The 27,629-nt window shown below is 54.6% G+C and overlaps 1 protein-coding gene across 1 annotated transcript; it reads right to left on the bottom strand.

Annotated features, from left to right (window-relative positions):
- PHGDH (phosphoglycerate dehydrogenase) lies at positions 1-27,629 on the bottom strand. The gene is made up of 12 exons (XM_031457915.2): positions 27,351-27,629; positions 21,333-21,484; positions 19,472-19,537; positions 16,430-16,484; positions 16,240-16,338; positions 9,178-9,310; positions 8,504-8,652; positions 6,809-6,961; positions 3,716-3,848; positions 2,387-2,517; positions 1,213-1,450; positions 1-312 (listed from the first exon to the last, which is right to left on the bottom strand). Exons 1-12 carry the CDS (start codon positions 27,486-27,488, stop codon positions 158-160), a joined length of 1,602 nt encoding a protein of 533 aa, XP_031313775.2. The 5' UTR covers positions 27,489-27,629; the 3' UTR covers positions 1-157.

Raw genomic sequence — 27,629 nt, 5'->3', positions numbered from 1 at the left:
TACGGGTAGGCTCTTTATTAAGTGGTTATTGCTGTACCACGGAGGTCAGACAAGGGCAGGAGCCTAAGCAGTGTCAGCCCCATGAACACAGATCTCCTCTCCCAGAGGGCATGTTTCTTCAGGAAATCTCGCTAGGCTGGGACGGGTGAGTCCAAGGTCAGAAGTGGAACTGGAAAGCCTCGGTCACGTGCTGCTTCCAGGGCTCCAAGCTGGGCAGCAAGGAGGAGATGCCCATGACATGCCAGGTCTCCCCGTCTGACACCCCTGAGGTCTGGTAGGACAGCAACTGCACTCCTGCCTCTGTCAGGAGGCCTGGAAGTAGAAGAAACCCCTGGTTGGCAAGGGGTGTGGGGGAAGGAGAAGCAAGAGGCTGGGAGCTAGCTAGCAAGACTTGGATTCCTGAGATCAACATTGCAATGGGGGTGATGGTCTCAGAATCAAAGAGCTGAGACAGAGAGGGGACAGAAGGCTCTGCTCAGCTTCCCTCGCTGTTCCAGAGGCTTCAGGAACACCCTGACCATCAGGCAGAGCAGGGGAAGGAAGAGCAGCCACAGAGAGCTACAGCAATGCAGGCTTGCTGGCTGCTAGTTTTATCCAAATCATCAACAAGGGAGAAAAGCAGGGGAAAGTTCCTCTGGGCAGCTGGCAAGGACAGTGAAATTAGGCCCTTTGAGATCTGTGGATATCCTCTCTGCCAAACTTGGACATGCTCCAGAACCCCCAGCAGCCCAGGCGCCAGGGAACTGGGGCGGGTGCAAGATCCCCACAACTGCTGGCAGGGATGCCCTGACAGGCTTTGCTGGATCGGGCTGGCCACCCAGCCTGCAGTCAGGGGCTCCTCTCAAGGGCTCCGAGTTCCTGGGATGCAGCTCCACAGACAGATCTAAACTGTGCACTTAACGTGGTGAGCACCTGGCTCATCACAGGGGCACGGGGCCCGAACCCTGCCGCCCTGCTTTGCAACCTTAGATAAGGCACTTTCCCTCTGAGCTCCGTACCCACTCCCCAGATGTCCTGGAAATTGGCGTGACAGACCCTCTGTATGCTGCAGATCCAGAGATGCCCGCAGGCGTGGAGAGGGGCAGAAGGAAGCAAAGTCCAGGGAGCCCAGTCCCAGGACAGAGCCACACACACACACACGCACGCGCACGTACACACACACATGCCCGCCTCTGCCTCGGGTGCACTCGCCAGCCCTCCAGGCTCCCTCACCAATCACGGTCGGCAGCATCGCAGGGCTGGAGGGCTGAGCCCGGAACACAAGCAGGGGCAGGCCCTGGTGGAGAGGCACCTCTGGTCTGAAGACGGCTCCATTAAGCGCCCGCAGCACAGGTGTGGTGCCCTGGACCAAGCCCACAGCCTGGTAGGGGGCACCTGCCAGCGCCACGGTCAGGAGGCATTCCCCGGAGTCCTGCTCCCCGGGTGCAGCAGGGTTGTGGGAGGTGGTCACCTGTAGACAGACGGCAAGGAGTCGAGGTTATGCCCACCTTCCTTCGGCCTAATCGCCAATTTGTGGGGCTTCAGCCTGGCTGACACGCTCAGCAATTCAGGGCTGGGGGAAAGAGCAAATGGGTAAGCCTTATGCCCCCAAGTGTGAGCTTCCTGCGACAGTCAGTGACCTCCCTAAAGGGAGGGCAAAGAGAGATCTACCAGCTACAGGTAAAGACTTGGAGAGGAGAAGGGAAACTGGGGAGGATGAAGAGGGAGGGAGGGAGCAGGGCTGTGAGAAGGGCTAGGATTAGCAGACCTGCCACTGGAGGCCGATCCAGCCTGGTCCCTCCTGCTCTGACTGTCTCCTGCCCAGAATCAGTGGCCTGTAGGAGTGCAGGGCGGGGAGAAGAAGGGGGCCTGGGAGCTCTCCTGCCCATTGCTTCTGCCAGCTCCCACTGGCTGAGAAACACAGACTTTGATCTAAAAAAGGGACCAGAGGGAAGACACCGAAGGGAAGCCAAGAGGGGCAGCAGAGGCTAAGAGGGTGTGTTGCAAGCAGCCAGAGTTTGCACGCTAAGCAGGCAACCAGGTGCTGTGGTAATAGGAGCCCTGGATAGAGAGTCAGAGGCCGAGCCCGCTGGGCTCATTTTCAGCTCCCAGCCTGGCACCTAAATTTCCTCAGCTGGGATGTGGGGGTCCTGCCACCCTTCCTGCGCACACAGCGCTCATACACAAAGCATTTCACGAGCATCAGTTCACTCGCAGCAAAGTGCAGAGGCTGACGGTACCTCCAACTTTGCAGATGACGAAAGTCTCGCCACCCTCACAGGTAGACACTGTCACACACCCAGGGCTCCCACTCAATGAGCGGAGCTGTCAGGTGCTCTGAAAATGCAGGGGAGCAAGGCCGGGCTGAGCGGGGCAGGAGTAGGGGAGAGGCAGGTGGGGTGCACACCTCAAGGCCAGCCTCTTTCACCAGCAGCGTGGCGTTCACCAAGTTCACATCTGCCTGATGGGACGCCTTCTTCAGGAGGCCAACAATGACGGCGGGGCTCAGGCAGTTCCCAGAGTTCTTCAGGGACATTCCTGGAGACGGAGAGAAGCCACCGTAAGTCGCCATGTGTCAAACAACACGGGAGGGGGCAGCAGACCACTGGCACCAGGTTCCGAGTCCTCACCGCCCTGGGGGACCCTAACCCCATTCTGGGGGGCGCAGTTCTGCCTTTCTCTGGAGGATGGAGAGCCAGTGGTGGGAGACACACGGGGTTCAGGCCAGGCCCCCCGGGACACTCTACACCAGTCTAAGAAATGCCCCTCCAAAACAGCCCGCCTCCACGGCCCCTGCACACTTGCCCCTGGCCTGGCCACCCTGTCCTGCCTGCCATTCCCCAAGGGGACGTGAAAAAGGTCCTGCCCTCACCCCTGCTGGCACTCACCCCCTTGCCAGCCTCGGGAAATAGAAGAAGAAAAGGACATGTAGAGAACCTGCCGCCCCTGTCTGCCTCACCTCCTTGGGGCCTGGGCACTCAGGCCAGTGGGGACGCCTGGCTCTGCCCCTGCCCAGCGCTGGGTCTGCCCACCAGCACCCCAATCTCTCCCCAGCCGTCAGTGGAGAGGACAAGCCTCACTCAGCAGGGTGAAGGGGACCAGAGTCCTCCCTGCTCTCTCAACCACACCTGCACAGGGCCGGACCCTGCAAAGACAGCCAGAACCTGCGGAGGGGCAGACAGGGGGCGCTGTCCTGGCCCCGCTCCCCTGCTGAGCAGATGCCCCACCCCCACCCCCGAGGACGTCAGCTTGCCCGAGAGCCCACCTCAGTATGTCACGGAGCACAAAGCATCCCCACCGCCTGCTTGTCTGGCACACCCGCCCTGACGCTCACGTCCCACATGCAGAGCCCAAGGCTCAGAGAAGGGAGAGCCACACAGCAGGTAAGCAACCCGCTCAAAACCAGAAAAGGTTCTGCCACTTCACCCGGACTCCCTCCACCAAACCTACTGCCTCTCAAGCGAAACTCCAAATGCTGTGGAGGTCCCTCTTGCACTCCAAACGTGCACATCTTAAAAATACTGCATAAACATGACTTATGACAATTCAGTATATTTTCCAATGAGGTTTTGTACCCCTTCCCCTCTGTTCCCCCTCGATAGCAGGACAGCCACACTCAGACGGAACGTGAGACATGGAGTCAGAAGACCTGGGTCACCTCCGAGCCCCCCACTGGTCTGTGACCTGCGGTAGACACGCCCCGCTTCCCCCTCCCCCTGCAGAGTCCCCGGCTCACCCTGTGTTGTCACCTGGATGGTCCCTTTGGGGGACCCAGCCCAGGCTTGCATCAGTGCCCCCAGAGCTTCTGCCAAACCAATCCAAGGCTTGGTGTGTGGAGAGAACGCACCGGTAAGGGCCTGGGCATTTACCTGCGGAGAAAGGGGCCTAGGGCTGAGATCAGGAAGTGGCGACAGGGCACACCTGCCTGACTTGGCACCCAAACAAGGTCTTCCTGCCAGGACCCAGCTCCACGTGGAGAGCAGAAGGCACAGGGTCACCCTGGCTTTGGGTGCTGGGGGGTGGGGAGGGACAACCTCTATCAGCCACCAACAAGACGACAGCTTGTTCCTATAGCTGGGGACACCTGAGGAGCCAGAAAAGGGCACAAAAAAGGCCAAGACCACTGCAAACTGCGGGAAGGGGAGCGGGGAAGGGGGAGAGGGACATCTCCCTCTCCTCTGGACCTGTGCCAGCCTGGGGAGACTCGCTTTTCCTGTGCTGGGGAAGGAAGGTGGGTCTTTGACATAAAACATACAGGGAGTCACGGACCACTAGGACGTAGAGTGGTGGGCGTCTCTGGGACGGCATTCCTAATTTGCTTTCATTTTTACTTTCTATCTTGATTTTTTTAATGTGGTTTTTACATTGTCACAGAACACTTTGCGCAAATACCAGTTTATAAGGGTGGATTCGTAGACTTTTGACGATACTATCACTCTTCAAATGTTGACCCCTGTGAACTCCCACCCCCCACCCCCCACCCCCGCAAGACGTGCTGGGCAGCTGACGGAGGCAGAAGCCACACAATCGTTTAACGTTGTGAGTCTAGGAGCTGGCCGGCCAGACCCTTGCCAGGGGCTTGATACCAAAGCCAGCTTGTTCTGGTCAAAATGTCCATTCCATCTTGTGGCTCAAGACGTTCTGGCTGTGTTATGTATTTGGCCACTTTTATTGAGGCAACTCATAAATAAAACCATCTAAGAAGGATTTAATTAGAAACCTGGGGTTGGAGGCAAATCAAACAAGCAGTGATCAGATGTCATGAAAAGAGAACGTGGACACTTCTCTTCCCGTTTGCATAAAGCTACAACTGGCAGAGAATTCAAGAAGAGTTGTGATGTTGGAAAGGACAGAGGCAGCGGGACTCCCCAGCAGACCCTTCTGTGTAAGGGGCTCCCTCGATCCTCTCTGGGGGGCCCAGAAAGGGGGGGCAATGAGTCCCAGAGCTGCGGGAAGGAGAGCAGAAGCACCAGGCAACAGCTTGGGAGGCGAGAGCCTGCAGCAGGCAGAGGGAAAGTGCTCAGCTGAGCAGCCCCAAAGGCAGGCATCACACCTGGTTTGTCCTCTGTCAGGGCCCCAGCGCCCCACCCCAGGGCGGCGCTTGCCGAAGGTCTGCTGAGTAAAAGTCGTCTTCTCTAGGTGAGCAGGAGGCTCCAGGCAGAGCAGATGCCTTTGGGCACCAACCTGACCACATGTTAGTCTGCGCCTAAGGTTACAGCAGAACTAAACTGGAGAGGACCCAGTAAAGAATGAGGGACAGATTTCCTATGTGACAAACATGTCTTTCTTTCCAAATGCCTACTCTACCCTACCCACCTCTGTGGTTGGAGAGGTCAACTGGCCAAATTTAGCTATATGACCAAGAGATATGACCTCTTAAGAAAGAGAGAAGGGAAGAGAACAGCCCAGACCAGGTGGCAATGGTGACAGCCCAAACCTCACCTGGGTCCCTGCAGCCTCACCAGGGAGGCAGCCCATGGCACGCAGAGGGAGCAAGAAAGTATCCTGTCCCGAGGAGCCCACAGACTCAGCACAGAGAGGAGAGGGCGCAGCCACGGACGGACCACGCTTCTTGGTGGACTGTCGTGCTGTGGTCATCCCCAGGCTCTCCGGGCCTGCCAGTTGCACCTGGGGCGGCCGGCCCCATAGGACAGCAGCGGGCTCCCTTACTTTCTCAGGATGCAGAGGCCAGGGTGGCCTGGAGAGCAGGGCTCTCAATCAGGGCTGGCAGGGCTGGACAAAGCATCCTACGACTCTCCTGCCACAGTTCTGTTCTCCACAGTCAAAATCCCTGTGCTGAGTCAGGAAGGTCAGGGACCACCCCCCAGCCCCTGCCCCTACCCTCATTCGTTGTAGGTTAAATGCCCCAGGCAGAGCCACATGAGCCACAGAGCAGCTTATATCTGGGTTTGTTTTTTGTTTGGGGGTAGGTAGAGTTGTCCTCTGAAAACTTAGAATTTAGAATAAGGGCTAAGATATAAACTCATGAAACCTTAATAACAAGAGAGAATGTGGTTTGTTGCAAAAGGGTTGGGATGGAGCTGGAAAGGCCAAGCAAGTCTTCGCGAAGGGGTGGGTGGCGAGCTATGCCTTCCTCGTCCATCTCTGTATCCCCAAAGGGCTAAGACAGTATCTGGTACCCACTGGACCTCAGGGATCATCTGAAGACCAAACAAAATGGACAGGATTTGAAGTGTAAGTCAGGTTCGGCTTGGAGGAGAAACACACACGTGGAAGGGCCCACTCTGAGCAGTCGAGAAGGCCTGATTTGGGGAAAGTAAGGGGCCAGCTGGCGAGGAGGGCTCCTATGGGGGGCGGGGTGGAGATGTGGCAGGTTGCCAGGGAAGGGCGTATCCCTACCCGGGGCTCTAAGAAAGAGGGGATGAAAAGCGTGCTCAGGGTCACAAGCTGAGAGCACCCTACGGAGCTTTCCGCACAGCCATCCCCCACCTGTCACCACCACGGGCATCCCGCCCTCCCGCCAGCCACGCTCCTTCACTCCTAAGGCCTATGGAGAACAAAGAAGCCTTTCTCTAGAGGCAGGGCCCTGGGAAAAGCCGCAGTCTCTGCAGCGGAGCTACAACGGAACAGGTGAAGCTGGCTCCCCGCGGCAGGGCCTCAACGATCAAGGCTAATCCCGGGCAGCTCCCCTCCCCACCCCTCAGAGCGCTGGCTCAGGTGGGGTCTCTGATCTTCAGCTCCCAGGGCTGAATCCAGGCACTAACTCACTGCCCCCAAGCCCTGCCCCATCATCAGCCCCAGAAACCACAAGCCTTTCTCCAGCTCCTCCCTCTAACCTCCAGGCCCAGCCCTACAGGGCGATACTCACGACCCCGGCTAGAGATTTCCCCTTTGCCATGTCCACGAACTGCACGGCGATCTCCTCCCCGCACCGGCTCTGCGCCTCCTTGGTGCTGGCTCCCAGGTGTGGGCAGCTGATGACGTTCTCGTGCTCCACCAAGGCCCGGTCCCGCGGGGGCTCCTGCCCAGGAAGAGACACCTCTGGGTGGGCTGTCATGGACCGCCCCAGGGAGGTGGAGGGGAGGAGGGCAGGAGGGAGGCCGCCTCCTGCTTAAGTTTGGTCAGGATGGTCGCTGGACCCAATAATAACCGGCTTCCTTGTGAAGGTCCCACCACAGCAGAGTAGACAGAGTCTTAGACCAATCTCAGCTCCACCATTTACTATCTGTGTGCCTTTGGGCAAATCTCCATCTCTCTGAGCCTTGGTCTCCCAATCTATAAAATGGGTTAATACTACCTACTACCTAACACTATTGTGGAGATCATGCAGTGATAGAGGTTTTCAGCTGGTGGTAGCTGTTGTCACTGGTTTTTCCCCTCCCCATCCTAGTCCCCTACCCAAACCCCCCGCCCCAGCACTTACTGTCAGCTCTCAGCAGTCTTCATGGGCACTCCGCACAGGTGTTGCAACCAGACTCTCACCACGAAAGGCAGCCCACCTGGGCACCCCTACCCTACCCTCCAGTGCCCCTTCCACCCTTCTGCTCACTGGACAGCTTGAAAATGTTACTGACACCTCCTCTCTTCTGGTCATTCTCCCCAGGACTCATTGGCTCCCCCTGGATTTTGGCCTCGTAGGCCTGAGTGCCGACCACAGAGTACTAAGTGCCATGAGGAGCCCAAAGAGAGCAGGGGGGAAGCGGGGAGAGGGGCTGTGGTGGGAAATGACAATACAAGAAGGACCGGGTGCGCCCCTGCCTCCAAGGAGCTGACGACGTAGCTGAGAAAGATGAGCAGGACTACAAACCTGATGCACGCGGTGCCCTGAGCAGGGGACAAACAGTGATCCAGGGGCTCTGAGGGCCAGGGTCTTGCCAGGGCCACCCAACTGGTAACCAGCAAACCCCCTCTGCCTAACAAAGCTCACGCTCTTTCCCCTGGACCCCTGACGCTGGCAGCAGGATTTTTAAGACAGGCCAAAAGGATTCAAGTGGAAATGCACTCATCATCACTCCACCTGGGCAGGACGGGGGCAGCGGGTGAGCACAGGTTGTGTCTCTACTCCTGCAGAGACCTAGGGAGAGCAGCCCCCGGGACCAGGGGAAAGGCTTCTAACCACTATCCTCAGCTTCCTTCCCCTCCCTGGGAAGACAGGGAGGGAAAGGAAAGACAAGGGACACTGAAATTCATTTCCCCAGAGACCTCTATCAGTACGTTAAACCCCTCTCTCCCGCCCCAAATCCTCCACCTCAGAACTGATGTGCTGCTCTGATTTCCCCTGAGTTAGCAACAGGGCAGCCATCTAGGAGCCTGAGGCCAGGGATAGGTTCTATTTAAAATCTGAGTTTTGCAGAAGACAGCAGGGTCACCTCTGCACCAGGCTCTGCAAGGGCTCCTCAGGCCACATAGGTGTTCTTCCTGGCGACACAATTTCTATTACCTCTGACCTATTACCTCTGACCCACAGACAGTGAGCCCCTGGCCTCTATACAGGCTGGGCTTCCCTCCCAAGCCCCTCCGCTCCCGTCTCCCCACCCCCAAAGACCACGGGCCGGGCTCTGACCTCTGTAAACACATCCAGCGCGGCGCCAGCACAGTGACCCGACCGCAGGGCCCGCAGCAGGGCGCCTTCGTCCACTATCCCTCCCCGAGCACAGTTCACCACGCGCACCCCCTTCTTGCACCGGGCGAAGGTGCTGTCGTTCAGCAGGCCTGCAAGGGAGGGAGGAGCAATGGGATCCCCCGTGCTCTCCCGCATCCCCACCAGAGGCCCTCCCTTCCCCGCACCTGCTCTTCCCCACAGGCCTCCTTCCTGCAGGACCACCGCCTCTCTGGTCTCACCCACTCCCTGCTCTGGGGCAGGAGTCCTGGTTCCGGATTTGGACCAGACTCAGTTTAGAAACACCCCAAAAGTCCTTGAGATATTAGTGCTTCCTTCAAATGGGCCCAGGAACCAGACAGGCCTGCAGTGGCCCCAGGATGTATCCACAGCGTCACTGGTCGTAAAGGTTGACCCAGCTCACCCAGATCCCACGCATTTCTAGCTAGCGCACCCCTCCCTGGTCTGATGCAGGGCCGTGTAACAAAGCATCACCAGGCTCCGTGCTCGCAGGACCTGGGTGTGCCCCCCAACCCCCGCTATCTGGTCACCAGTGTAGGCAGAAGGCCCAGACTGACAGTCCACCTTTATCTGGTCTGTGGCTTCTGTGGCCAACCCACAAGCAGGGACACACCTACCTGTGGTGGAGGGCAAGAGAGGTGTGTGCACGGTGATAAAATCACAGAGAGGCCAGATCTCCTCCAGGGGCAGCTGCTGCACACCGAAGGAGGCCGAGATCTCGGGCGAAATGATGGGGTCATACCCTATAGTCTGGAGAGGCGAGAGAGAGGCAGTAAGTGTCACTGTTAATTATTAGTCCTGGTGTTATTAATCACGGAGACCGTTTATGGAGCGTTTCCCACAGACCAAGCACTCTCTTAAGCCTTTCCCAGTTTATCTCTCATCACAACACAAGGGGGTTGGCACTATTCTTTCTACTTTAGAGCTGAAGGAAGTGGGGCTTACACACCAGAGGGACAGGGCCAGAGTTCAGAGGGAGGTTCGCCCGCCTCCAAGGTCTGAACCTCAAATGGGTGCACAAGCAGCTGGTGTGCAGTTGGACCAGCGGCGCTTAGAAGCCCTTGGCAAGTAGAAACCCCACGTGAAGGAGGACAATTCTGGGGGGAGCAGTGCGGGAGCCACAAGGCAGAAGCAAAAGGAAGGGAGAAACTGGCTGCAGCCAGAGGCCCCACAGGCCAGGAAACAGGCAGGTGCACGGGCCACCTCAACAGAGTGAGGGAGAAGTCGGGGAGGAGAGCATGTGGTGCAGGGCAGGGTTACCAATGAGACGAGGACTCGCCACTGGGCAAGGGGGTGGAAGACCAGCAGGGAGAGTGTGGTCCCCTCTCTTGCAGTTTCTTTTAACAAGCCTTGAAATGCATCTTGTCTTAGAAGACATGACATGGTGACTAATCACACAAAGGTATACATGACTAAAGACAGATACTTTCAAGGAGAGATCCTTTCAACAAGGCAGGTCTGACTGGGGTGGGGAAGGACACCAAAAGGAGGAAGTGAGACATCAAGACACCCTGGATGGGGAGGACCCAGAAAGAAGCTTGGTCTGGGCTGGCCGGGGAGGAACTGAGCCCCCAGAGCACTGGGACCTCCATGAGACTGCAGAGAAGGGAGGAAGGTTGACTCCTGGGAGACGGGGACGGGCAGGAAGCTCGGCGGTGTAAACTTCACCACCTCGGGAAACCCACCAAAGGTCATCGCAGGTTGATGGGAAGAGGAAACGCTGGAGAAGACAGAGCTCAGGAGAAGGAAGAAGGGACAGAAACTCATAGCTGATAACGGCAAACACGTCTTTAGCATTTACTGTGTGTCTCATACCTGATGGGTTAGGTACTGTTATTTCTCCATTTTACAGATGAGGAAACTCGGGCAGAGGTTAAACGGTTTAGCCCAGCTCACAAACTTAGTAGCAAGTGGTAGACCTGGGACGCAAGTTCGAATTCTGGCTCCAGAGCCCGCCCTCCCAGTGCGTACCCTCTAACCAGGGGTGGGAGGGGAGGCCCACAGGCCCACCTGAGAAAACAGGGGTGGAAACACATGGAAGCATGGCTCCTACATCCGCAGCGGTCCTGTGCCAGCCACACCTCTCTCAGCAAGGGCAGTACTTTGGGGGTTGCCAAGGCAGCACGCGCAGCTGAGAAGAACGTGCAACCAGGTGTGAAGCGTCTGCCTCTTGCAACAGCGAAGACCTACCTCTTTCTGGCTGGCCCACCCAGGAGGCCTTGCCGGGGCTCTCTCCATGGGCTCCGTCCGCGCCAGGAGCACTGACTCAGGGGAAGAGGTGTTAAGAGCCATGAGAATCTCAAAGGCATCGGGGTCCTCAAGAAGGCAGGACAGCCGACCGAGCCAGGCAGGTCTGCAGGACCCAAGGTGTGGGTTCTGCCCCAGGAGACCTGGGCCTGAGTCCTGCCTCAGTCACTGTCAACTGTGTGTCAAGGCGCAAGTCAGAGCCCTCCAGGCTGGGGTCCTCAGCCCTAAGGAAAGGAGCACTCCTCAGCACAAAGTCACTCTCTGCTCTGATTTCCAACAATTCAATGTTCTGTGGAAAGAAAGCTCCCTCAGCCCTGAGAAAATGTTCAGAGTTGGCCCAGGATTAAACAAAAACAACCAGGAAGAACGCAAAGCATAACACTTCAACAGCGCTTATCTCTACGGGGGGAGATTAATTTCTTTCCCCTTTATGCTTTCCTATGCCCTTTGGACTTCTCCCCATGGATCACGAATTTCTTTTGAAATTAGGTAAACATAAGTTATGTGAGAAAATAATGATAGAGACGAGTGCTGTATCAAGTCGGCACTCCTAGAAAAGGAAACAGTTATGAACGAGGTGTCACTCTTGGAGCACATGTTTTCATCATGGGACTTGCAGGGTGAAAACAGCCAAGTGGATATATTGTAGCTGAATGTACTTCAAGTTAAAAAAAAAAAAAAGCTATTTAAAAAAAAATAGCCAAGTGTGCTGTACCCCAACCATTGGTGGAGGTTTGTGGGAAAGGGGCTGCCTTCCCCAGGCCCTCCAGAATCCTGAGCTCACACCCAGGACAGGCCCGTGTGGCCATTCCCCCAAATGTAGCCTACTTATATTTCATAAGGGGAGTGAGATGTCCGGGGAGCAGAGGATCCTTGCCCTTGTTCTCACAAGTCCTCTTTGTCTGCTGGCGCTGAGTCTGGCTGGAATAAAGGCCCCATTCATGTCTAATCCAGATGTACTTCTTTTCCCATGAGCAGGCAGAGGATGGGGACACCCAGAGAGGTCACACAGCCAAGCCTGGTGGAGCGAGTTCACATAACTCTATTGCCTCTGGGCTCTCAGGAGCCAAGAAGCAGCGTGGGGCTGCCGGGAGGAAGGGTCCTGCAGGCTGAGTCTCGCCCAGTGGCCCCGCTGCAGGTGTCCGGGGCTAAAGGGAAGTGGACGGGAGAGGCGGGGACAAGCATCTCCCAGCTGTCACAGATGACAGTACCTTGTTCATCTGCAGACAGCTGCAGGGGAAGAATTAGACTGAGAAAACCCCTGCTTTCACTTTTCACTAGAGATACCCAGGGCAGGCAGGAGCTGAGTGCAGCTAGTTGGGGCTCCTTCACCAGGAAACTGTGTTGGGGGCCAGGGGGTAGAAAGGGTGGCATCAGGCCCAGGAGGTCAATGCCTGAGTAGGGTCCCAACGTGTCCTGCAAAGGTCAGATGTCCTCAGGTACAGAAGCTGGGGCACTTCCAGGTGCACACCATCCATTCCTAAAGAGGAGCCTTGGGGAGACACACAAAGGGATTCCACACCCCAGTCCCAGCCCCAGGCAGAGTCCTGGTGCTGGGGCAACAGAGGAACCCCCGCTCGTCAAGCAGTGCTCCGGGGCGACCTCCGAGCTGCTGTCACAGAAGGCAGCCTTGGGAGGCTGCCCGTGCCGGCCCCCCCGGCCCTCTGGCTGACAGAGGAGGGAGAATGGCAAGGAGGCCTTCAAAGTAAAGAGGCTCCAACAAAGAAGCCAATGGTCACGCCCTCTCTCTGCCCCAGAGCCCAGCTTTTGGGCTTAGCCTTGGGACTCCCTCCGGACACAAGGAGATCTTAAACAGAAACCCAACATAAAACCAGATCAAGTCACAGCTGCAGAGGTGAAGGCCCAGAGTCCCACCACCTGCTGCCCCGCCGGGCGGGCACCCTGTGTCCCTAAGGCACCTAACTGTATCTAAAACCTGAGGTTCTAGAATGCATTCGAACATCACTGCTCTAGGGCAGGAGGGATTCCAGGTACCAGGCTGAGATGGGAGCTGCCTGTCCTGAGAATGGCTGAGCAGTGACTCGGCATGGAGACTGGTTAACTAGTGGGGATCAGGACAAAGACAGAGGTGGTGGCAGCGTGCAGTGTGCAGGGCAAAGAGCACCCGACTGGAAGTCAGGAGGCCCAGTCTGAGTTGGACTCCACCACTTACTACTCCTATTACCGTGAGCATCGTATAACCTTCCTGGGCCTCAGTTTGTTATCTGTAAAGCTGGGATGATAACACTGAGCCCTGAGGGCCGTTGTGTCACAGTATCTAACACAGCAGGCCTCAGGAAACATTAAGAGGACCTGAAAAAAATCAGTGACAACTGGTGCCCTGGGTTCAGCATCCATGCCTCTGGGCTAATATTAGATTCAGGACAAAACTGGCCGCAGAGAAGCTGCTGAGAGATGCTGGTGTGCTCCTCACAGAAAACCTTGATAAGAAAGTGCAAGGCTCAGCTCCTGGCTGGCTGGGGCCTGTTCACACATTCTAGGGGATGTGCCAGCTTGAAGGAGCTGAGCTTCCAGAGTTATACCATATTTTTCAGCAACAACATTGAGAAAAGGCTTCAGGAAGAAAGAACAGTATAGAGTGTAAGACCTGAACGATTCACCCAGCAGGCTGCGGGCTGCCAGAATCACCCTGAAGCCCATGTCGGCATCTGAGGCTCAGGGCGAGTCAGCAGCGGCTCCAGGGTGGCACGCCAGGGCTCGTCCTAGGCCTGTGCTGCTGGGAGGGGCAGCCAAGGTGGGCTCCCCATGCATCCATCCCCCCACACACACGTCAAGTGGTACTGGGAAGCCACCTGGCTGAACTCCCTCTCCCCTGAGTGACCAGGCAGTCACAAAGAAAGGAAGGGAAAGGGCGGTCTGTCCCCAACACATGAGTACAAGGTCTCTCCTTACAACCCCTGTGATACGCAGGAGTCAGCCCTTAAATCCTGATACCCTGGACAGGGTCAGGTAGAGGTCACCCATCGACAGCCTAAATAGTGGCTAACAGCCTGGGTGACGGATCAGGCACAGGAAAGGACCCCAGGTGCCAGGACAGAGGGGGTGATAAAGATAACCTTCCTGCGCTTCATAGTCCTGTCCAAGCCAGCCGACCAGAGCTACTCAGTGTCCCCAGTGCCTGCTGGTCCCCTCGATGTCTTTAGGTTTTTATCCCAAGTTACTGTACCAAACACAGTCCTTAATAATTTGACAGCATTTCTTATGACCACACGGTGAACTCACTGCCAGGACCGTTTCACAGACTAAAGAGACTGGTAGCCTAATGGGATGATGGATGCTCAGATGTCAGGGCTCTAAAGGGCACCTGCTTCTACCTCTCTGCCGATGCTCCCATCCCCTCATCACATCCTAGCCAAGTAGTTACCTAGTCTCGTGTGTGTATCTGCAGTGACAGGGGCCTCACTTCCTCCTAGGACCACTCATTCCATTTGGTGCCAGCTCTGTGTGTAGCTCTGTCCTCTGTGCTATGCCCAGAGACACAGGTGTGCATTCACAAGCAGGCTTTAGTCATCTCTGAGCGGTGTCAGTCACTTCCGCTGCTGATGCTCAAGTCCTACACCCCTCTGTGCCCCTCGGAAGCAGCTTCAGGCAGCAGCTGAGTAGCTGAGTGGTGCCAGAGGAACAGACAAGCTTCCCAGTCGCTTCCATTATCCAGGAAATGAGGTGGGGCTTTTCGTCTGGGTTAAGTCACTGCCAAAGTCTCAAGTCCTTGACAATGAGTGTTTCCGAACTAGGAGAGTCCAGGGTGCTGCGGCTCCACATGGAAGGGGAGTGAACATAGTGGAATGGCCGCTGGGCCTGGCGACCATCCCACAGTCCCTGTATCATCAAGGAAACGCTGATCTGTTTGGCCACATGTGCCCTGAGTTTTACTTCACTCCTGACCCCTGCTTTTATTATTGTTTTTAAATTTTATATTGCTTTTTTTTCAAGTTTTTTTGAGGGGGGAGAGACAATTAGGTTCATTTACTTATTTTTAATGGAAGTACTAGGGATTGAACCCAGGACCCCGTGCATGCTAAGCATGCACCCTACCACTGAGCTATACCCACCCCCACTGACCCCTCCTTTTAGACAATCCAAATTTTCCACAAGCTGAACCTTTGACCTTGATCCCTCACAAAAGAGGAAGGAGGGGAAAGGGCTCCCTGTGGCTCCTGGCACCTCACCACCCAGCACAGAGGACATGGCTTTGGCCCATTTCCATGATCAATGGATCCTGCAGGGCCACACCCACCTCTCACAGGAGCCTGAAAAAGTAGTGCCCACCCTTCCCAGGGCTGAGGCTTAGGAAGGACGTCCGGCTGACTTAAATATATACGGTGGGAAGTAGACGCAGGAGGGAGAAGATGTTCAGTGTGGCACAGTGGGATGCCTGCCGGGTTCTGGTCCACCATCCATCTGCCGTGAGCCTTCAGCAAAAACTTGCAAACCCCAGAGGCTGATATAAAGTTAAAGGTTAATCTCTAAGGTCCCTTCTAACTCACTGAAGGTGGGAGGGTCTTGCAGAAAGGAGGGAGTAGGGGGAAAAGGGAAAATGCCATCACAGTTCTATGTAAATTCTTCTAGACCTGCAATGATCTGATTTTCAAAACTATTTTCTTTAATGTTTAACTAAAGCTTTCCTGGCTGCAGTTTGAACCCACAATCCCTGCCTGAACAGCCACAGAAAACCTGGAGAGGTCCGCCAGCACTCCCAGCTGCCTCATCTCATACCTGGGCATCCTTGCGGGTTTCCTCTCTTAGTTGAATGGCCTCCCCCCAGCTTGGCAAGGTCTCCTGGATTGTGCCCCCCCAGAGGTGGGGGGCACTGCTATTGACGACAAGCTTCCCTCAACCAGAAGGGCTACTGAGCTCCCAGAATAGGAAAAGGGGGCACCCTGGTGGGAGGCAGGGTCAGGGATGATTTCTGAGGAGCCTATGAGGTCTTCCAGGACCATTGGCTCTACAATCATCTCACAGTGCGTAGGCAAGGCCCTTTCAATCTTCTCTGGGCTATGAGGGAGCTAGAAGATGGATGGCCAATTGCTCTGTTATAAGGCAATAAATTTGCTCCTGTTTTCTGAATTATCACAGGAGACTAAAACAGCAAAACAAGGAGGCCCTCACAGCAGGGGAGGAATGGACAGGCCAGATACTAGACACCCCCTCTCTGCTCCACAGGGACTCAGGGCAGTTACTCACCCCAGAGCGGAAGGACCGCCAAGTATTCCCAAATTTTGAGTTCAGGTGTCCAGATCTGCAGGCCAATGTTCCCTCCCTCCCTTGAATTACCACCTATTTAGTCGGAGGCTCTGAAGGGGAGTCAGCCTCTCTTAGGACAAAGCCTTGAGCTGCCCTCCAGCAAAGCTGCCTCTCTTCCAAAGCTGCTGCAGGAAGCCCCACATCCAAAGGGTCTGGTGAGCTCTCACCTTCATCCCGAAGGACTGCATCCGGGTGGCCACCTCTCTCCCAATCCTGCCCAGGCCAAGAATTCCCAGGATCTTTCCATTCAGCTCTGTTCCCATGAACTGCAACCAAACAGGCCAAGAAGCTGAAATCAGCACCCAGCGTGAACTTCAGGCACCAGCCAGGCGGGGTGAGGCAAGGCCGGCTGCTCACCTTCTTCCGCTCCCACTTGCCATCCTTCATGGAAGCCATTGCCTGGGGAATCTGCCTGCAAGGACAGACACATTCAGCAGCCCCGTCCCAGACCCCACCAACCCAGCAAGGAGGCGCCAACATGAGGGCTGCACAGTGACCACCTCCGAGGGTCATTCCCCCAGGGAACCAAGCTCAGGCTGGGTCTGGGGGCTCAGGTTCAGAAACACCCAGGATGGTCAAGGAAGTGGAGCAGAGGGAAACCCTTGGCAAGACCCAACTTGGAGCCCTGGGATTTCTGTCTCCAGCAAGGAGTCTGGGAGGAGGTTCTGATTCCATTTCAGCTGCTGGAGTATCAACCTGAGTGACTCTTGGCGTGTAAAAGGCAATAGGTGATCCTCCATGGCTTGTAGGAATAATGGGATGGGGTACTGGCGGCCTCTGATGGCGTCAAGTGCTCCAGAAGGTCAAAGATTTTCATTTTCCTAATCCATGCAGAGCCACAGCCTATGACATCTTCCCCTGTATCAGGGACAGCCGATTACTTATCCGCCCAGGAGAGTTAGGCTGGACTAGGATGGGAGAGTGCTGCAGTCTACACTTCTAACATCTACACCACCTCCTGTCCCACCACCAAAAACACACACGCACACACACACACACACACAGCCTATCTCCTCCTATTGGTCAGCCAGGAGGTCTGAGTCTCCATGTGTTTTCCAGAAGGGACAAAGGAAGTTAGGGCAATGTTAGAGGTGGGAGGGCATGACATGTCACGTGGGACATGGTCCTCTAAGCTTCTCTGGAAGGGAAAAAGGAAGAGACAAGAAACAATGTTTAAATGCTACCTCGTTTAATGCTCAGAACAACTGCATGGGGGGAGGCACTGGGGGTTAAACACTCACCCAGCATCACTCAACTAGAAGTAGCGGAGTCAATTCAAAGTCAAGGAAGACACCCCCACCAGTTAGCCTCCCGAGTATTCAAATGCAGGCTTTCCTGCTGGCCACAAAATTCAGTGGTGTGTGCATGTGTGTGTGTGTGTGTGTGTGTGTGTGTGTGTGTGTGTCTGAGACAGAGAGAGAGAGAGAGAGAGAAAAGAGAGATTCTAAGAAAACTGTTTCTGCATTCCTGCTCTACTGACATAAAAACCACTCTTTCCTGTTTACACATCACCAAGACACAGACTTGCATCCGAGGCTAAGGTTGACGGGGAACCTGTTCAATGGTCAGAGCCCCGTGAGCGCATGGGTAAGCGTAAGTAACAAAGCTGAAGTAGCAAGTTCATGGGGAGGAAGTTCCATCTCACTGCCCCAGCCCATCTAGCCTCCGCAGAGGGGCCTCACGTCGGGAATGTATTTAAGGACGATGACTTGCCTTGCGGAAGTGCTCCCTCAGCAAAGCCGGACGGAAAAACGCCTCTTACCGAGTGAGACAGAGCCCGCCTGCCCCCTCTCCATGCTCCCGCCTCCTCACCTCTGCCCGCAGGACAGCATGGTGCTAAGAGCTGTGCTTAGACCACGGAGCACAGCCAGGCCCACACCCGCCCTCTTGCTGCCCCATCCAGCTGGCCGTGGAGCCTCCCCAAAGGTTTCAACACTTTGGGGTCCTCACCAGGTCAGTCTGGGGAGGATCATGACATGGGCAGGGGGACCTCCTGAGAATTAAACGGTGGCCGGCCTCACTTGTAAGAGAAAGTAAAGCCGGCAAAACGGTGAACTCTCCACTCTCTCCATGTCAGGCGCTTCTCCTGCACCTCAGGGACCCGTGCGCCTGTTCAAAGTCCCCCTCCGAGAGGCCCGCGCAGGCCGCTCTCCACCCACATTGCCCGATGCTCTTAATTTTACTGTCCTACCTCCTGTTCCCTCCTACTTCTGCCATGCTAGGTAAGCAGTCTGATGAAACCAGCACACAGTAGGTGATGAGACTGGTAATTCCTTCCTATAGGCTGATTATTTCATAATTTTCATGAAACTTTTTGAGGTCATGGACGGATGGCTGAGGACAGGGCGCTTCCCTTGAATCCCACCATTTCACCTACGCCTTTAAATAAAGCTGGTCCTGGAATAGGAGGAAAATCACTCCTGACTCTGGAGGGAAACTTCACCTCCAGAAAAAAAGTTAGAGAATCAGAAAGCTGCTCTGAGATCCCTCCCTCCCTCCCTCAAAAAAAAAAAAAAAAAAAAAAAGAGAAACACCACCAAAGTTAATGGCACAAGTGACAACAGGGCATCAGACCTCAAGTCCTCTCCAGATGTTCTGGGAGAGCAGCTTCCCGTCCATCCCATGGACCCACTGCCTGTCACTGCACCACCCCACGCAGCAAGACTCTTGTACTTTACATGCCACCTCCTTTGGTCCCTAGGCTGTCCCCTCTACCCAAGAGGCCCACCCCTACAATGCCTGCTGGAAGAGCAAGACATTTGACCGTTTGAGATCTCGTGTGTTATGAATCCACAGGGAGGCACAGGGATCCCGGGGCAGCTTTCTGTTCCGTTCTGCTACATACAGATTTGTGAGGACAGTGACAGAGATGAGCCCTGGGGGCCAGGAATAGGGAATCCATCTGGGGATCCAGAGAGTGTTTCTTGGCTGAGTTAACCCTCGAGCTTAATCTTGAAGAATAAGATGAGAATGACCTAGACAGAGACGAAGGGGAAGGATGCTCCCGGCCTCAGAAACAGCATCTGAGAGACTTCGAGGTGAGAGAAGGCATAGTGTTTGCAGGGGCCTCCTGCTGTGACTGGCATGGAGGATGGAAATGAGGAAGGAGAAAGACAAGACCACACACACGTTTACTTTCTCAGGGAGCCTGCTCCAAGGTCATAAGCAGCAGCCGTGTGACCGCCCTTCCCTATCTGTAAGCGCTGGGAACCTGAGAAGCCACCTGACCTTGGTGTGCCAGAACCAGCTCAGTAGAGCATGGACGGCCTTGAAGGTTCTTAACAGCCTGCGTGTCGCCAAGCTGAAGTGTTTCTACGTTTCCGTGGGTCAGTTTGCTTAGGGAGTCACAATAATTGGCATACCACAGAGACTGACTCTGCTGAGAAGGCAGGGACTTACCTGGCCAGGCACATGATCATCCCACAGGTGAGTTCCGCAGCACTGAGACTGTTCCCATTGGGGGTGCTAAAGATCAAAGAAGAAAGGGGACATCAGAGGGCCAGACCCAGGAGTCCCACTCCTGGCCCAGTGGATCGCCTCCAGTGCACACCATGCTCTCTCCTGCTCCGTGAGCTTACCTGTGCTTATTGCAAACCGCCAAGCCCACGCCACTACCTGAGTCCTGTGACGTAGTCCTGCCCTAATCCCAGGGCTGGAAGGAAACTCCCTCTCTTTGACTTTATATTGTCCTGCGGAGGGACCTCTGTTAGAGAAACACGCCTGGCCTCTCTCTACCTACTCACTTCTCCCGAGACAGAGAAGTATCACTCTCGATTGGGAGAGAGGTGTGTGGCTCAGCCTTTTTCTCTCCTCTTATTTCAGGATCTACCTGCCAACAGAAAGCACCAGTCCCTGCTGCTCTGTGCCATCAGTCTGACAAAGGCTGTGCCCATGACAAATGCAGACGTCGGCCCCTTGCCCACAGACCTTCCCAAGTTGCCTGACCTGGCTTTTATCCCCATCTGTTTGACTTCTCCTTCTATCTCTCAACCAGCTCTGCACTGAGAAAGCTTCCTCGCATGTAAACCACAGGGCAGTGCTGACTCTGCCCATTTTACAGAAATGAGAATAGAGATAAAATCCATGAAGCTTTTTTTTTTCTTTTCTCAGTCTTTTGTTTGTCTTTTGGAATAATTAACAGCCGTGCTCACCCTCCTTCTTCTACTGGGTCTTTTCTTCCCTGGAAATGAAGGTTACCAGAAGAAAAAAGGTCAAGAGGTTCTATTTTTTTAAAATTAAGTGCGGAGGGGTAGAGCTCAGTGGTAGAGTGCGTGCTCAGCATGCACGAGGTCCTGGGTCCAATCTTCAGTAACTCCATTAAAAAAAAAGAAAAAGAGAATGTGCTCTTAGAAAATTAAAAATCGAGATAAAAGGATTCTCAGAGTCTGTCTTTCCATAAGCACACTTGGCTTCCTGTCGCCCACGGAGAACGATCAGGCTGTATGGGACACGGGAAGAGGGGCAGGGGTCGGGGGCTACTGCCTCTGGGTCCAGGACAAGAGGTGACCAGGGTGGGTTACCATTTAACGTTTCTTCTGTTGGAGACTGACCTCAGGCAGACAACCGGGGTCAGTTGACCCCTATTCTATAGGTCTTAAGGACACTGAGGCTTCCGAGGGAAGAGAAAAGGCTTGGGGACAGAGAAGTGGACCTGGAGATAACCTTGCCACACCGTCCACGTGCCAGATGGGAGCCAGAAATGAGTGTCACCTAGTGCTGGCACGCTGCCGTGACCTTTGCCCTGGGTTTCTGCAAAAACAGCTCTAAAGGGGACCCTTTCCTCTTGGCCTTGAAGCCTGAAAAACAAACTGCGGTCCTGGCCCCAGAAGGGTGCCGAGAAGTGAGGACAGAGAAAGAATGCAGAGTCCTTCTCCTAGCAAAGGTTGTGCATTTGCAGAAGGGAGATAACAGCAAAGCAGAGCCAAGGAAACCTGGCTCCAGAGGGAAACACGGGAGGGCAGGGCGGGCCTGAAGCAGGGACCAGGATAAATTCACTTGCATTCTCCTGATTCCCCAATCGGGCTGCAATGTGCAAGCACCTGCGGGGCAGCTTTCTGAAGCATTTTGAAGTTGCATCAGTATCAATACCCGGGGAACCACTCAGCTGTGAGCGCTGACCCCCTGCTTGGCCTCAGCCTGGAGCAGGAGTCCTCCTGGGAGCCCTTCTAACTCTGACGTGGCTTTGCCTTCCCTACAGGTTTTTTCTTCCTCCTGACAGTCAGTCCCCACCCCCACCCCCACCCCAAGCTTCCCGACTTACTTCATGACCAGGATGCCCTTCCTTGTGGCAGCCTCCAGATCCACGTTGTCCACGCCTGTGCCAGCCCTGCCCACCACCCGGAGCTTCTCGGCAGCCTCGATGATGTCAGAGGTCACCTTGGTGGCTGAGCGGACAATAAGGCCTTCGCAGTCCTGAGGCAGAAGAAGAAACACCAGGGCCCACAGAGTTGGTTTCTGAGACCTCGGAGAGCCTCTCTGCCCAAATGAGAGCTCCCGCCAGCTGGCTGACTTTGGAAATAGTCAAGGAGAGGAGGCTTTGTACATGCACACACACCTGAAAGCCTCCGCCATCAGTCAGGCCTAGCGTCAAATCCAAGCTCCAGCCCTCACGGGCTATGACTCTGAGCTTCGGCCTCCTCAAGAGTGTGAGGAGGAAACAAGGCAGATACAGGTACAACACCTGGCATGGTACGTGGCCCTGCTCAGTGGACATCACGTCCTCCATCTGACAAGGAGCTAGTGAAGGGGTGGGTGGGATCGGATTCTACTTTGTAAGCCCCCGTGCCTGGTATGCAGGGGGCACTCAATAAATATTGGTTGGCTGAATGAATGAATGAATGAAGTGAATAAAAGACAAATTGTTAAGGGGGGAGCGTGTAGCTCAGTGGTAGAGTGCATGCTTAGCATGCATGAGGTCCTGAGTTCAATCCCCAGGACCTCCATTAAACTAAAAAGATAAACAAACAAACCAACAAACCTAATTATCTCCCCACTAAACAAATCAAAAAAATGTTTAAGAGGTGACAATATTTTTTTTTTTTGAAAAATACAAATTGTTAAAAGGAAAACATTTCCTAAAATAGAGACCGAAGGGAGGGGAAGAGGAGAGAACAATTAAACAGGTCTATAGTTACTCGGAGACCCAGGCAGTCTTAGACTAAAAATGTATATATGTGTGAAAAATCAGACCTTCTGGATTCAACAGAGCAGTTGCACTTGGGCTAAGCCAGACCCCAGGACAGTCTTCCTCAGGCCCAATCAGAATCCGGTGGCATCTTCACAAAATAAGGATATTGTTGCCAAACTCCCCATGAGAATCCCCAGGAGATGGAGCAGGTGAACAAATGCAGAGCCTGCCCAGAACAGGCCGTCCCAGGTGGGAGACGCCGCAGCTCGTGTCACTGCACAAGCAGCAAGCTGGGAACCAGGAGGCCAGGCTCTAGTCTGGGGTCTGCCAATAACAAGCGGAGTCACAGTGCCAGTCATGTCACCCCACCCCCAGTCTCCTTCTGTAACATGAAAGTGTGGGAAGGAATGGCCCCTGGGGTCCCGCCCAGGTCTGATCAGACACCCGCGAGTGTAGGTCTCGCTGCCTGTCCCCAGTGGAGCACCCAGCCGGATCCCATGAGAACCTTCTCTCTTCCCTCCCCACCACACAGGTTCTGGAGACAGAGAAAGGCCATGGGCATCTGGCTCCCAGGGTGAGGGCTCACACTGTATTTACTGCACACAGGCCCTGAGCCTAGGAACAAGTTTAAACAAGTTACCTGCAGAGAGAGAAGAAAGCTGTTTTCTCTCCACTGAGGGGAGAAGAGGAATGAAGCTTATGCTGCAGCCTATTTAGATCTGGAGGGCTTCTCAGCACTGGGATGAGTGCTCAAGAGAGGCTCCAGAATTACTTCTCTGAAAGTGTGCATGCCTCAGGCATCCTCACTGGCTGGGGGCTAAGCCAGACCGCAGAGCTAGACGGAGGACCCTTCACAGGCACTCCAAGCCCTTTTATGTCTGTGGTTCTGAAATTGAATGCTCTCTCCAAAGCTGCCACCCTCTCTTCAAATCTGGCAATCTGCTTCCCAGAGGATACACTGAGTGGACAGGAGGATACAGACTCCCCATGAGTCCACCCTGTTCTTGCGGGCTCTGAGGACAAGCCCAGAAACAGCACTAGTTTTTCCTTAACAAGCACAGCCTCTCTCTGTGGAAGGATCTCCCTTATGGAGATTTACTCCAAGTCTCTCTCTTTTCCCTCAAGGGTGTGTCCCTCAAACCAGCTTTCTGCGAAGCCAAGTGTGAAGAGCCTGCAGTCAGATCAGCACAGATGTGCACACAGAGCTCATCTGTCCCCTGGCAGACTCCCCTTCAGCAAACGCTGTGGCCAGACCTGATCCGGGCATCCCTTGTGGCCAGAGTTCACAAGCTTTCAAGACCCCTTACATCCTCAACTACCCCTGTTCCATTCAGTTCTTCATTCAGTTGCATTATCGATGAATCCATTCAATCAGCACACATTTATTGATGGCCTGTGTGCCAAGCTGTCTCTGGCTGATCCCCAAAAACCCCTGCACTCCCAGGCACCACCCTCTTCTCAGGCCACACGTCATCCTACTTGGCTCCATGCTGCCCGCTCCTCTCCTCCACTCATGCCCACTGTGGCCCTTTGCAAATCCTCCCACATCCTCCTGGCGGTTTGCTGTGATTGTAACTTTTCTTCTGCATCATCCCGAGGCCCCCTGTGGCACTCCTGCGGTGGGAATCTCAACACCGCACCCACTCTGCTGTCTACATTCTCCCCTCTCTGGGTGCTGTATCTGTGTACGAGCGCCGGCTGGAACAGACATTTTCTACACTTAGTGGTCCTCCCTGCTCCCAGTCCCTCAGCTGCCTTAGAGCTGAAAAACAGCAGGCCGCTGCTGTTGGATTTACAGCTGTTCCTGACAAATTCTGCCAACTCAGCAGTGGAAACCCGTTCACATTCTTCAAGTTCACACATGCTTCCTTTCCCAAGGAGGACAGGCTCGGCCTTGGGGGTGGATCTAGCATAGCTCCTGCGTCTGACTTAAATCAAAAAAACTCTTCAGGTCATTTTCCCCAGCTACTTAGAAAATGCAGGCAGGCACTGTTTGGCACAACATGCATGATCCTGATGAGGTAGACGGCTATTTAACTTTTGCAAAACAAATCCTAGTGTAAAAGCTGGAAACTTGCTATTTTAAAAGAGTCTTTCAAAACGTGGACTCTGGCATGGAAAAGTATTTCCTTCTTTTCCTTTCTTAAAATGCAGAGATAACTGACTATACTTCAATTGAAAAAAAAAAAGATATAAATGTGCTTCAGTAAATAAAATGCATTACCGGTAGAGGTAGTGGATTCTGGCAGGATATAACCAGCGAGGTAGTGGATTCTGACCAGCACTGCCATTTAACGAAACAGAAGAAAGTATTAGGAATTAACACATATAGTAAGGATAATCTTCCATGAAACTTTAGTGTATGTGTGTACACACACGTGTGTGTGTGCTGAGTTGTGATGTAAAAAATGAATTTCCTATTGTGGGTCATGGTCAAAGTGTAAAAGTCATTGAGACGTGGTAAGATTTAAATGTCCCTGCATATTAGGTTTATTTAAGATGTGACATCTGCTGATAGAAGAGGGGCACACAGTCTAAGTAACAGTTTGTTGAGCTCCAAACAAGATGCTCTTATTATTCCAAGCCAATGTTTTCCAAATTTCTGACTACAGCCCACGGTAAGAAACACGCATTTAAGTTGTGATTTTATACTCACATAACCACACACACGCATACACACACCCCACCACCACACACGTAATTGAAACAAATTTCATGACCCAATACTTAGCCTAACTATCTGCATCGTTCTCTGATTATGTCTTACTTTTTTTTTTCCAATGCTAATCACGTCCCATTAAACTGACTTCATTACCCACTAATAAGCTGTGATTTACTTCAAGTCTGAAAAGCGTGGTTCTGGGGGATAATTGTACTTTCTGACCATGGAGTGAGAGAGAGTAAACTGTGCCTGCCCAGAATACCAAGGAGGGGCAACAGAGGCCAAGCCTGGTTCAGGCAACGTACTCAAGTTCCCTTCAGTATGAAAAAGGTTTAAATGGAGGAGGGCAGGGGGCACTAACCCAGACTCCACTCCATAAAGAGTAACAAGACATAGCATGGATATGAGGACCCTCCAGTGGTCCAAGGAGACAAACCAGCTCTCTGAATCTAATGTCTCACAAAAAGAGACAGAAAGCCCAGGCACTCCTAAACCGCTCAGTGATGCCCAGTGGCCATTAGCCAACAGACACCCTCCTCTCCTGCCAGGAGTTTTCAGAGCCTTTCAAACATCCTCCAAGTTTCAGCTCCAGCTTCCCACCACCCATCTGGCCAACTTGCCAACTTCATGGGACCCCTCCACCACCAACAGAGGCCTCCCATTCTTCTCAATTCTGCACTGACCACTCCCTGTCCCCACCCTACCCCCGGGGTACAGGACTTTGGTTTCCATAAAATGGCTGTAAAGCACCAAGTCCAGGCCACTCTTTCCAACTTGGTGTTCTGGTGGAGGTGAGGGTCAGAAGGTGGTCTGGAGACCACTTCACTGACTTCTGGCCATTGCCCAAAGCAAGGCCATTGACACAAAAGAGGAAGTGACAGATGTGAGGTGCCCACCTCCCATCCAGCTCCAAGGATTTGGGTCCTAAGCCCTTGACTCCCCCCGCCCCATGTCCAGGCAGATCACCTCCTTCTCTCCATTTGCAGCAGCAGAGCCCACAGAGGCCATGCTGCTGGATGGTCTCAATGCTCAAGTACTGTGTCATCTGGTCAGTCATCTCCCGGTGTGTTGGCCAGGCCTACAAGCTTCTTGAACGTAGGAACCAGTCAGAAACTTCTCTAAGTACAGGACAGGGGCTGGATACCCAGATACAGCACCATGGGGGAGGGGAGGCAGGGGGGTCCATGGAGAAACACAGCAGCAGATGCAAGGGCAGACAAGGGGGCACAGGCAGTCAGGAGGACCATGCATGTGACTGCCTCACAGCTCAAGCAACAGCCGTTGCCTCTGTGGTTTGACTGAAGGGGCTCTCGGAGCAGAGAAGGGTGGAGGGGGTGAATCTGCGCTGAGACTGGTTGAGGTTGGTAGGAGGCCACACTGCGGGGTGAGGGAGTTGGGGGGTGGGGTCCGAGACGCCTGGACACTGGGTGCGGTACAGAAGTAAGAGGTGCGGGAACTGGAGGGAAGAGTTCACCAAAAAAAAAAAAAAAAAAGTCACAATCCTGGATGAGGCCAGCAAACCTCGCACGGCCCTTACAAACAAGGTAGGAAAAGACTGGAATTAGACTGCACTAATTATGTAACACAGCCGTCAGAGATACGTTTCTGAGAAAGATCTGCTAAGAAATGTACATTTCCTGAGGTTGTTTGGGATCGGATTCTAGTTCAATCTGGTCATTCCTGACCACGATGAGGCCAAAGGTGAGGCCATCCTCCGAGGCCACGGGCGCAGACTAAGCCTGGACCCCGGCAGTGGCAGCACGGCCGCGAGGCCGGCGCGGGGATCTCGGGCGCCCGCGCCAGCCCCGTCTTCGGAGCGCTCCCTGGAGGCCAAGGCGCAGTGAAAACTCTCAGCACTCTTGCATCAGACGAAAAGCGGGTATGGCGTTTGCTGCCCGAGTCGAGCCGACTTCCCTGCAGTTTCTCAGGCAGCCACGAGACAGGCTGGGGCTTCGCCAGGCACCTCCGCGCCCACCCCCTTTCCCGGGAAGGCGGAATTTGGCTAGGGGAGCCAGGGCTTGGGAGGGGAAGGATGGCCGGTCCCTGAGCTCTACGCAGTGAAGCCACTTTAGTGCCCGTCCCCTGGCGCCCCAGCGCGGGGAGTGGGGGATGGAGAGAGAGGCGGCGCGGAGCTGCCGGGGCCACGGAGCGCAAAGACGCTGGGAAGCCGCGCTGGCATCCCGCGGGCAGCCTGCAGGACCAGTTGGAGCAGCCTGCACTTTGCAATGCTGGCAGGAGGCACGCCAACGAGAAACACGCGGTTGCAAACTCAACAGAAAGTTTGCATCCTGCAGCTTGCCGCCGTTTGTTTCTGCCTCCATCTCCTCCCTCCCCCGCCCTCCCTAGCCCCCAATCTCAGGAGATCCCAAGACTGACTGACACCAAGGACAGGGATGGGGGGTGAGGGTGGGGCGCGCTGGGCCGAGCGCGGCCAGCCAGTGTCCGCGGAGGATGGCACGCAGCCCTCGTCTTTCTCCCGCTCGCCTCACCTGCAGCTCGGCTATCAGCTCCTCTTTGCTCAGGTTCTGCTTCTCCACCACCTGCAGCCCTCCATCTTGCAGTATCTTCCGGCAGCAAGGGTCCAGGCTATCACTGATAAGCACTTTCCGTAGATTTGCAAAGGCCATTGCTGGAGTCAGCCTCGGAATCGGTGGCTCTCCTCCCTGGGCAGAAACACCAAAACAGAGAAGCGGCTGTTCCCGCTGGCGTGCTCATGTAACTGGGCAGGATTCGCGATCTCCCGCTCCCCCTTTATCCCCCCTTCCTGC

The sequence above is a fragment of the Camelus dromedarius genome, chromosome 9 (assembly GCF_036321535.1).
Source record: "Camelus dromedarius isolate mCamDro1 chromosome 9, mCamDro1.pat, whole genome shotgun sequence".
Taxonomy (NCBI): domain Eukaryota; kingdom Metazoa; phylum Chordata; class Mammalia; order Artiodactyla; family Camelidae; genus Camelus; species Camelus dromedarius.
Note: the sequence above shows the minus strand (reverse complement) of the source record. Positions and strands in the feature narration are given on the sequence as shown.

What these genes read in the sequence shown, in the direction of transcription:
- PHGDH (XM_031457915.2), bottom strand. Translation starts at nt 27,488, where the DNA reads ATGGCCTTTGCAAATCTACGGAAAGTGCTTATCAGTGATAGCCTGGAC. An exon ending in CATCCAGGTGACAACACAGG is followed by an intron (nt 2,518 to 3,715) that starts GTGAGCCGGGGA and finishes CTCCGTCTCCAG; the next exon opens with GAATGTCCCTGAAGAACTCT. An exon ending in GATGCTGCCGACCGTGATTG is followed by an intron (nt 313 to 1,212) that starts GTGAGGGAGCCT and finishes TTCTACTTCCAG; the next exon opens with GCCTCCTGACAGAGGCAGGA.